The 12147-nt window shown below is 34.0% G+C and overlaps 1 protein-coding gene across 1 annotated transcript; it reads left to right on the plus strand.

Annotated features, from left to right (window-relative positions):
- The first annotated feature begins 4740 nt into the window (after positions 1-4740).
- Positions 4741-9456, plus strand: LOC141287595 (taste receptor type 1 member 1-like). The gene is made up of 6 exons (XM_073819755.1): positions 4741-4922; positions 5026-5323; positions 5420-6157; positions 6285-6497; positions 6595-6715; positions 8522-9456. The coding sequence occupies exons 1-6, from the start codon at positions 4741-4743 to the stop codon at positions 9454-9456; spliced, it is 2487 nt and encodes an 828-aa protein (XP_073675856.1).
- Positions 9457-12147: the final 2691 nt, after the last annotated feature.

Here is a 12147-nt window from a genome sequence, read left to right on the forward strand (position 1 = left end):
CTAAAGATGGGGGTGCTTTGCATTATGCCCAAGAGTGTGTAGTTGGTTAGGCAAAAATCTGGTAATATGAATGAAGTGTGTGCCATTTCATGCAAAAGTTTGATTTTGATAATGCTATGTGTAGTTTCGGTTGCAGTGCTTCATTTTACAGGATATATGAGGTATTTTGCAGTTTGGGTGTGTGGTTTTGTGAATTGTGTTAAGTATTTTGATAAAACCAGACCAGTTTGAAAAATTGTGTGTTAGCAATTGGAAAAAACTGTAACAGAATTATTTTACAGTTCACTTAAGTATATACCAGCTTCCCCAAATGATACACACACATTTCATTACATTATCATACAGTAAAATATAATGTATGATACATTATCAATAGAGTGACAATATGGCATGAGACAAACTGACCATTTAATTTATCTGCAATGGCAACAAATGTGCATAAACACTGAAAAATATGACGTGTCTATGCGTGTAAAAAATATAAAGATGTAACATATACTGTGTCATTTTCAAATACTGTGACCTGGTCATGGAAGAAAAGGTGTTAATCTACTATCTGATGTGGTCACATAATTTGATCTATATGACTAATTCTGGTTCCTTGGCAAAACGGTGAACAAAGCAGAATGGTAGGGCTCTGACATGATGTCATTACAGTGTGTGTATTGCCTCAAGAAGAGTTGTTAATTTATGTTTCAGACCCAGTTTTTGTACAGGCAGATAAAAGCAGAACCTTTTCTTCATGCACACTGTTGTACAGTTACAGTTACAGTTAACACATTAAAACTGGAACCTGAAACATTATCACCAAAACCTGAAACTCATGTACCAAATAGTTTAACCAAGTCTGCACAGTTCCTACTTTACATTTAGTTTTCAATTCGATATCACACTGTTTTGCAAAACAATACACACAGTTTACAACCTACGACACAGCATTCAAAACAACCAGCTACAGAAATGGTCAATCACAATGCCAAACACACAAATTGGTAGCACATACTCCTCATAAGTTTAAACAGTATGCATTTGAATCTAGAAATCAAGATTTCACTTAGAAATCAGAGCTTTAGCGCTATAATAAAATACAACCTTTTTGCTATCAAGGGCCATTTACATTTTTGCATCATCCTTTACGGGCCATACTAAATTGTATTTAAACTCCTACTTTTTAAAAGATGTTACAGTTTTTTACAGACGCTAGGACACATTTCTCAATACTTAGGTCACTTTTGCAAAACTCTTCACACAATTCTCCTAACCGACTTTCAGCTTGGCAAAGCAGTTCATTTCACATTCAAAATGCACTACAACTACCAAAACACTTTATTCAGGTCTCAAATAAACTCATTCTTCCAGAACACTAGCAAAGGTTGACAGCCGACAAACATACTTTGTCACCCACAAAACAATGACCTAAAAAACACTAACAACATGTAGCATTACACAGTGTTTTCTTGTGTAAAACAAGGACACATCTCTGTTTATAATTGCAATATATATTGTTTATAAGTGCAATATATGTTACTGGAATGAATCAGACATGATGCAGAATTCGTCAATATTTTATGTTGTTTATTTATTTTTATTTTTTTTTGTACTACAGTTTTTTACAGACGCTAGGACACATTTCTCAATACTTAGGTCACTTTTGCAAAACTCTTCACACAGTTCTCCTAACCGACTTTCAGCTTGGCAAAGCAGTTCATTTCACATTCAAAATGCACTACAACTACCAAAACACTTTATTCAGGTCTCAAATAAACTCATTCTTCCAGAACACTAGCAAAGGTTGACAGCCGACAAACACACTTTGTCACCCACAAAACAATGACCTAAAAACACTAACAACATGTAGCATTACACAGTGTTTTCTGGTGGAAAACAAGAACACATCTCTGTTTATAATTGCAATATTGTTTATAACTGCAATATATGTTACTGGAATGAATCAGACATGATGCAGAATTTGTCAATATTTTATGTCGTTTATTTATTTATTTATTTTTTTTTTTTTGCACTAAGTAATTCCAAAATACAAGAATTTGTATACACACCATCCACTGATACAATAGTAATGCTAATCGCATTTTCATATTTGAAATATGTTTCAAGAAACAGTTTTGAAAACAGTAAGCATGTGCAAAATGTCCTGTACGTACAAAGATTTTTGTCAGTTGTTGTGTCTGAGTGAGAAAAGAATTCATGAAATTTGAGAGATGTAGTCACTGAATGCATTTTGTGCCAAAACAATGATAATTGATCCTCAGTTTAGCCTACATAGACTTCTGTTGTGCTCACTGTGTGAAGAGTTTTGCAAAAGTGACCTAAGTATTGAGAAATGTGTCCTAGCGTCTGTAAAAAACTGTAAGTAATTCCAAAATACAAGAATTTGTATACACACCATCCACTGATACAGATACAATAGTAATGCTAATCTACTGCATTTTTAGATTTGAAATATGTTTCAATAAAATATTGCTGCTGAATTTTGCTGTCTTATTCAGTTTTGCATTATGTTATTGTTTTGAACATAAGTTTAACAGTTTTGAAAACAGTATGTAAGCACGTGCAAAATGTCCTGTACGTACAAAGATTTTTGGAAGTTGTTGTGTCTGAGTGAGAAAAGAATTCATGAAATTTGAGAGATGTAGTCATTGAATGCATTTTGTGCCAAAACAATGATAATTGATCCTCAGTTTAGCCCACATAGACTTCTGTTGTGCTCACTGTGTCAAGAGTTTTGCAAAAGTGACCTAAGTATTGAGAAATGTGTCCTAGCGTCTGTAAAAAACTGTAATGCCAACAGCAGAACCATCTTCAAAATCTGAATTCTTTAAACACTTACTTTAGAGGCTCAAAAGAGAACCAGATTAACTTTCCAGGACAATAGATGGGTCCAATAAGGAGCCATGACGATATGGATCTCACACGTCCAAAAACGATGGGGCAAATTTTCAAATAGACGTTACTTTATTAACAAACTGCATATTTGAACTATAAACAAGTACGTTCTCACCTGAAAACCTCTTAAAACTTCATTCCGTGAGGCAAAAAGAGTAATATTTATAAAATGATACAGGATTTAGGTGTCCGCTATGACACTAGGATAAAGAAAAAACAGACCCAGCTAGAACAAAATTTTGTTCACAAACAAATTTGTGAAAAAGGGCATTCCTGTAGCGATACTAGTAGAATATCTCACGGTTCTCAACCAATCAGATTTGAGAACCAGAACGAACTGTTAGCCCCTTCCACTAAACTAGCATAACCACACTGTGCAAAAACTCTGTTTTGATTTTTTTTTTAACACACTGACAATCACCATAATACACTAAATACAAATATATTCAAGGTTCATAGTGTCACACACACAAATGTGTGTATATACATATACATATATATATATATATACACACACATGAGGCACATCCAAATATACAGTATATATAATGTGTGTGTGTGTGTGTGTGTGTGTGTGTGTGTGTGTGTGTGTGTTTGTTTTTGTGACATATCAGGACACAAATTTGTGTAATAACATGGGTATGACATAGGTATTACAAGGAGAGGGTGACTTATGAGGACATTGTCCATGTCCCCACTTTTTAAAAGGCTTATAAATCATACAGAATACGTTTTTTTGAGAATGTAAAGATATGCACAGTCTCCTGTGAGGGCTAGGTTTAGGTGTAGGGTGATAGCAAATATTGTTTGTACAGTATAAAAACCAAACGTCTATGGAATGTCCCCACAATTCACAAAAACAAACATGTGTGTGCACAAAAGTGTGCACAATCTCCTGTGAGGGCTAGGTTTAGGTGTAGGGTAGGTGTAGGGCGATAGAAAATACGGTTTGTACAGTATGAAAACCATTACGCCTATGGAATGTCCCCCTAAAACATGTAAACCCAACATGTTTTGTTTTCTTCACTCTTTTGCCTGGTATTTTAGTCAGCTGTGTAAAATTTTATATTTAAGATACTGAGGAAACATACAGACAGACAAATCGACCACCATCCACAATTTACAAATCGACCACCATCCATAATTTCCATGTGGTATTCCATATGCAGGTGGGAAAAGAGTGTGGCATAATCATCGGATTTGGATGTGCCTCGTGGCCTTCAGCTTTTGAATGCAGTCAGTGTTTATAGAACATTTGATGCCTTGCTGTATACATTCAGTCATGGTGTTTTCAACTGAAAATAATGAATACATTTGATTAGATCTGATCCCTCAAACTTGCCAACCACTGCCTAGTGAGTGGATCCCTGCTTTGCTTTATTTATGTATGCCTGTTTGCAGTCAGTCTTGACTTTTTATTGCGTGGTGAGCTATGGTTCAGAAACAATTTTCTTTTTGGAAATTGCTAGTAAATTTCCCAAGTAATGAAATGTATCACATTGAATTTTGAAGTAGAAAGACTGAAATAGTATTTTATTGTATCTTTGTATCATTTACAACTTTAGAAATCTTAGAAAACCACTCTCTGTGTGTTTAAAGTGATATTTTGCATCAGTTGATTTTGATGTGGTGTAATGCTCTATTTAACAACTGATTGATGTAAACTTTTTTTTTTTTTTTAGTTTAGAAATGGAAATTGTCCTTTGTATCAGTGATTATAGTGGTTTAAGCAAATTGAATTGTGTTTTAAGCAAATTCAATAGTTTTATATGAGCCTGACTTCTATCATTTACCATTACGGATTTCAGTTTCACAACCAACGGTCCACCATAAAACATGCATCTGAGTAGCATTTGCTCTTTCCTTTCTGCCTTATTTAATTGTTTGTTTTTCGAAGTGTTTTGTTTAGAATCTGAGTTCAGCCTGAAGGGAGATTACTTATTGGGTGGCCTTTTTTCTTTACACGAAGTTCAACATGCAACACCTTTGTCCTCCCCAGAAGCCATTGAATGTTTCAGGTAAGAAAGTATTTTTTGTTGCAGCAGCATTTCCTCAGTATTTAGTTTTGTCACATTTCTAAAACAAATATTTGATGAAGTGCTATTCACTGATATTTTCTAGACACACTTTCTCAGAATCTGGCTATCAGATGTTGCAAGTGATGAGGTTTGCTGTTGAGGAGATTAATAATTCTACAAGTCTTCTGCCCAATGTTTCTCTGGGATATGACATTTTTGACCACTGTTCTGACTCAAAGAATTTCCCTTCAGTCTTCAGTTTTATCTCAAAGAATGGCTCAATAAAACCTAAAGAAAAACTCAACAACTATCAGCCTAAAGTGATTGCCTTAACAGGGCCATATGGAAGCACAAAAACCATTACTGTTGCACCATTAATCGCAATGGACTCTATCCCATTGGTAAATCCTTTTTTTAACAGTTTACTTCCTTTTGTTCAGAACTACCAAATTATTAGATAATGCAAATTAATTGTAATGTTTTCTTCTTTTTCAAAGGTAAATTATGGGGCTTCTAGCTATGCATTAAGCAATAAACTTCAGTATCCTTCCTTTGTAAGAACAATCCCTAGCAACAAAAACTTGATAGAAATGATTATTCACATCATACGGTGGTTTGGATGGAACTGGGTCGCCTTTCTTGGTAGCCAAGACGATTACAGTGAAGACGGTCTAAGAATATTTAACAAGTATATTAGAAATACTGGCATTTGTTTGGCCTATCAAGAGGCTTTTAGTCAAAGGGCAAACTACAGTCTAACACTTAAAAAGATTGATATGCTCAACATCAATGTCATTGTTGTTTTTGCTGTGCCACAATATGCAAGCAACATTATCAAAGCAGCCATAGCGAACAACATCCGAGGCAAAGTATGGATTGCAAGTGAAACCTGGGCTATGAATCAGCAGCTTCCAAGAGAGCCAGGAATTGGGAAAATTGGTACAGTCATTGGCATTACGGAGAGATTGATGACATTACCTGGATTTGATGAATTCATCTGTAAAGAAAGGAGAAAAATCCATGCGTATAGTGCTGAGAGTGACATCCAGAGTAAGACATGCAATCAAGTTTGTGAAAACTGCACATCATTGACCGCAGAGGAGATTATAAATGAGAATCCCACATTCTCCTTCGCTATCTATGCTGCCATATATACTATAGCTCATGCATTACATAATGTTCTGCAGTGTGACATGAATAAATGCCACAAAGATATTACAGTAAAGCCATACATGGTGAGTAAATGCATCATAAGATGGTAATGAAATTTTTCATGAAATGTAATAGCATTTATTATGATATTACTGCGTAATAATACTGTTTGTACTTTTTGGGGGGCATTTTAACCACACTGCACAACAGCTTCTGGAACAAATGAAAAAGTTGGACTTCCCACTTAACGGCCGTCAAGTGAAATATGACGATAACGCTGATCCAGCCGTCAGTTTTGTGGTCGTACTTTGGAATACTGAAACAAATCCTCCACAGTTTGAGATGGTGGGCACGTATGATACCTATCCAGAAATTACTTTTACTATCAACAACTCTCTCTTGCCCTGGCATAACAATGGTTCTGTAAGTTATCTTTTTGGCAAGTATTTATCCAAACATTAATCTAAACATAAAACTAAGTTTGATTAATGTTTATAACACATTTTACCATTTCACAAAGGTTCCATTCTCAAACTGCTCTGTTGAGTGCAAAGAGGGATTTTCGAGGGAACCTGATGGATTTCATAGTTGCTGTTTTCTGTGTAAAAAATGTCCACGTAACAGCTATGTGAATTATTCCCGTGAGTACCTTAAGCAATGGATGACAAAACATTGGCATTTCAGCTTCCTCAGTCTATCCTACCACCACATGAGGGAACGATAAGGGAATTTAAAGTTTAGCATGTACCAAATGATAATTCATCTTCTAATGCATTTAAATATTTAATAATGTTGCTGTTGTAGTCAAAAATAGGGTAGCAAAATAGTTCATTTACAAATCTTGCAGCTACTTTTTACCATGGCAGTTTTACGTGTGGTTATCATCACCTAAATAAATTATACTATGGAAGACCAAAGATTTTAAAATATATTCAAATAGAAAACAGTTATTTTAATTTACAATAAAAATCTTACTGTTTAAAAACTGTTGATTGGTAGTGTATATAGGGTGATATCAGGTAAATTCGGCCATTTAAGGTTTGAGTGCCATATCTCCTTAAAAGTTAACAGTCAATGAATGGAAATAATTTCAAACTGTTGCCATAAAAGTTGTTGACATTTAGCAAATAATTTTATTGGACTGAGGTTGCTAAGGGGGAAGGGGCAATGCCTCATTTTGAGACCGCGCCAGAAAAAAGCAAGGTAAGTGGCCTGACATATCTTACTTCTCAATAATAAGGATGATAAATCAATAAAAAACAAATTCACATTTAGAAATAATGATTCATAACCCACATCTTGATGGCCTCTGTGAGATAAAATGCTGATTTTGCTAATAAATTTGCTAATAATCTAGATTTTTATATTTTAAAAAAGCAATTTTAGTTTATGGCCCGATTTGCCTGAATGTGTTAAGATAAAATGAGCCAATTATTTCAGTTAAAATGGGCCACCTTCTGAGTTGAGTTTAAGCAGAAATTCTGGTGGTTCCTCTTATTAAACATTATTTATATTATTTATATATTGTATTTTTGCATTCTGACATACCTTTTTCACATTTTACCTTCTAAATGTGTTTGTATTTGCATGTTAGTGAGGCATGTGTATGTGTACACACAAACATAGTTGTGCACACATGGGCTCACTGAAAAGACAATGGGCGAAAGAGGCATTGTAATAATGTTAGACTATTTATTACAGACAGCATGAAAAACAGAAAGGATCAGGAAGGAAAAAAGAAGGTCAGAAAGGAACATTAAGGAGATAGAAAGGATGTCTGCCAGGGATGGGGCAAAAAATACAATCAGGTGGTAGGTGAGAGGATAAGAGAAGCATTGGCCGAATATAGGGAGACAGTTGAGAGAGGCCTAAAAGCAAATGTGTGTTTTCTCAATGGCGTGAAATTTATGTTTTAATGCAATTCAAATTGATGTTCCAATGTAATTTAAATGCAATGTTATACTGCTGCATTATAAAATTAAATATAGTTACATTTGTTTGTTTTGTTTTTTTCAGAAATTTCACTTTGCATTTTGACTCTATTACAAAAAATGTGGGGCATCAGTGTTTCAAAACCTGTAGGGCCTGAACAACCCAAAAATATTAAAAACAGTCCATATTATACATAAGAACATAGTTAAATGTCATATATGGGTTTTTTGTTAGTATCCCAAGCGATTAACCAAAAAGTAGCCCAATTTACATAAACACACACATACACAAACACACAATTGTTTTAATGAATCACCTTCTTATAAACTGCACTGTTACCAAACTGCCACTCAAATAATTTTGAATAGATTTTCACAAATATTCCCCATCATGCATTTTATTATGAGGTTTATTTTAAAAGAAAAAATAGGATAATCTGTTTTGTACTGTTGAATTCATGATCACAGAAGTCTAATTTTGTCTGTATTACTTTCATATTATTTTGCTGTTTTTAGGGGACCCCTATACCTGTTTCCTGTGTTTAGAGACTGAATGGTCTGAAGAGGGCAGCACAACATGTAAGAGACGTACTGTTGTCTATCTTGAGTTTGCAGAAATTTCATCCGTCGTTGTCATGCTTTCTGCCACATGCCTAATTATTCTCCTTATTGCCATATTTTGCCTTTTCGCTTACAATTTCAACACACCAGTTGTGAGGTCTGCTGGTGGCAGAATGTGTTTCCTTATGTTGACCTGTTTAATGATGTCTACAATAAGTGTGTTCTTTTTCTTTGGAAAACCCACAATTGTACATTGTCTCCTGAGAAATGTCATATTTGCATTTTTCTTCACTGTTTTTGTCTCCTGTATGGCTGTCCGTTCTTTTCAAATTATTTGTATCTTCAAAATGGCTGCCAAGTTTCCTAACATGCACAGCCTTTGGGTAAAGTACAATGGACAGTGGCTCTTTGTTGGATTTTTTTCTATCGTTCATTTAATTTCTTGTGTACTGTGGATGACTGTCTCAACTCCCAAACCCTCCAGGGACTTTTTAACTTTTAAAGACCAGATTATACTCAGCTGTGAAATGGGGAACACTGTAACTATTAGTTTAGTTGTGTTTATAGGTTGGTTTCTTGGATTCCTGTGTCTCTTATTTTCTTACATGGGAAGAGATCTGCCAAAAAATTACAATGAGGCCAAATCAATAACTTTTAGTCTCATTTTGTACTATCTTAGCTGGATTGTATACTTCACGGCATACCTCATTCTCAAAAGCAAATACATCCAGCTTGTTAATGCAATGACACAAATATCCAGTATATATGGAATTCTCTTCAGTTATTTCATTCCAAAATCTTACATCATAATATTTCAACCTCAAAAAAACACTGCCACATACTTTCAAACATCTATTCAGAATTACACCCAAACCATTAGTAGGACTTAGCAAAGATCATTTAGGGTTGAGTGAATTAAGAAAATGGGCCTGCTATACATATTTTTATCTAATATATGTGACCCTGGACCACAAAACCAGTCATAAGGTTAAATTTTACAAAACTGAGATGTATACAACATATGAAAGCTCAATGAATAAGCTTTCTGTTGATGTATGGTTTGTTAGGATAGGACAATATTTGGCCGAGATACATCTATTTGAAAATCTGGAATCTGAGGGTGCAAAAAAATAAAAATACTGATAAAATCACCTTTAAAGTTCTCCAAATTAAGTACTTAACAATGCATATTACTAATCAAAAATTACATTTTGATATATTTATAGTAGGAATTTTACAAAAAAATCTTCATGGAACATGATCTTTACTTAATTTCTTAATGATTTTTGGCATAAAAGAAAAATCAATAATTTTGACCCATACAATGTATTTTTGGCTATTACTACAAAATACCCCAGCGACTTAAGACTGGTTTTGTGGTCCAGGGTCACATATAGTTTTATAACAATATACAAATATTTTATTGCCTGAACCGAACTTTGCATTGTTTATTAAAAAAAATGTTGTGAACCTTCTAGCTTGGAGTAAACTCAGAAACTTGTGGTTGGTTAGATTAGTTATTATTTTACCTTTGCAAACCTTGGGTTTAGTGTGGATTAAGATATTGATTTAAGATAATTGAATTAGTTTTATCCAAAAGCTGCTGATTACAAGCCAGCATCAAATAAACATATTCATTGCCATACTTCTTCTTCAAAGCCACTTGTCATTTGTTATGTCTGTTTTTGTTAGTGCTGTATGCGGTGTGCCAGTGGATATTTCACTTCAACATGCTGACATAAGCCTAAATTGTGATTAAAACAGCCGGTGATTAAAATAATAGTTCACCCTGTCATTATTTTTTTTTAACTCTCATGTCGTTTCAAACATGCATTTCTTTTTTCCAAGTAACACAAAAGAACATTATTAAAAGTGATAGCCAGGTATATTCAAATAAATCCTCATGTGGCTCAAAATCAAATTTGTAAATCACAGATTAGTAGTAAAAAATATAGTAGTAGTAAATACATTTATAATTCATGTAACATTACAGACCAATATATATTTTTCTTTAATACACACAGTTCTTCTATTATATAGAAAATTTTGGATAAATGAAAACTGAATGCTGTGGATTAATATTATTTATAAACCCATTGCAGGTCTACTTAGTTTAAATGCTAAACAAACCCCCAAACATTAAATTAAAGTGTTCAGAATTATTCGGAAATGGGATATTTAGAACTGGTACTAAAGTCTGCAGGACACTGGACTTCCAGGGGTGGAGTTGAAGAGTCCTGCATTATAATTTCCTACCAGTGCTCCATTTGGCCACTTGGTGGCATAATTCGACATATCTTTCAAAGTCAGGATTTTGTTCCTGATTCATAAGCATATCTATAATGTTTTTAATAATTGTATTTTTATAATGTATTAATGATAAATTAATCATTTCTAAATTACACTGCCCTCTAATTACACTGAGACACCCTAGAAAAGTAGGGTTTTGGACAATATTGGCATGAATCCTTTTTAATTTGTGATAATTTTACATAAATAGTTTATAAAAAAAAAAAGCTTACATTTTCAATTCATCAAAATATCCACCATTAGCAGCTATTACAGCTCTGCATAATCTGGGCATCTGAGCTGTCAGTTTATTCAAACATTGACTTGATATATGACTCCTGAAGGATTGCCCAAAGATGATTCACACTATGCTGACATCGTCCAAAACCACACTTTGCCAGGGGTGTTTCCAAACTTTTGGAGGACACTCAGGGCAGTCTAAGTATTTTATTATTAACAGACCAGTTAGAGTTGTTCATAAGATTATTTAGAAAGTGTAACTAAATGATTAATAAACTTTAAATGCACATTTCTACATATTATTTAGACATACAATAATAGTTACTCAGTGTGTTAATAAATGCTTTATTAACACATATTCTTACTGTAATTCATGATTAATTCAGGTGGGTATAAAACATTTAGTAGTTTTTGTGAGCTCATCTAAAGATTATTTATGCCTCGTAAAACTTTTACCAAGCATATTTAAAGGCTCAGCTATCTTCTAAACAAAAAGAAAACAAACAACAGAGTGATACAGAACAAGATATTAGGGATGCACCGATCCTTATCGGTCGATAACTTGCGTGTTTTGTCAGTAAAGCCGGTTCTGTAATCAGCGGTAAATGCCATCAGGTGCATGATTTCACGTTGAGCAGCTCGTCAGTGAACAACGGCTGTGTGTAGTATATACGGCTCAACGTGAAATCACGCACCTGATGGCATTTACCGCTGATTACAGAACCGGCTTTACTGACAAAACGCACAAGCTTTATCGGCCGATTGGTATCGGTGCATCCCTACAAGATATATTTATTATAAGATGCAAAAAAAACAAAACTGTACAACCGTACACTTGAAAAATAAACCTCTGCAATGTCATAGAAAATTAAAAATTTCTGTACACCTCCAGAAAACATACCTTAGCAGTAACATGAACCAAAGTCTCTGAAATATGATATAAAGATTTTTTTTATAGTTTGTTGAATATACAGTATTTGATTTTCTGTTTCAGCTAATTGTCAGTCTTCAGTTTGAAATGTAGAATTTATTTGAAATTTACTACACTTGGC

Source organism: Garra rufa, chromosome 15, assembly GCF_049309525.1.
Source record: "Garra rufa chromosome 15, GarRuf1.0, whole genome shotgun sequence".
NCBI classification, from domain to species: Eukaryota; Metazoa; Chordata; class Actinopteri; order Cypriniformes; family Cyprinidae; genus Garra; species Garra rufa.

What these genes read in the sequence shown, in the direction of transcription:
- LOC141287595 (XM_073819755.1), top strand. Translation starts at nt 4,741, where the DNA reads ATGCATCTGAGTAGCATTTGCTCTTTCCTTTCTGCCTTATTTAATTGT. An exon ending in GAAGCCATTGAATGTTTCAG is followed by an intron (nt 4,923 to 5,025) that starts GTAAGAAAGTAT and finishes GATATTTTCTAG; the next exon opens with ACACACTTTCTCAGAATCTG. An exon ending in CCTGGCATAACAATGGTTCT is followed by an intron (nt 6,498 to 6,594) that starts GTAAGTTATCTT and finishes CATTTCACAAAG; the next exon opens with GTTCCATTCTCAAACTGCTC.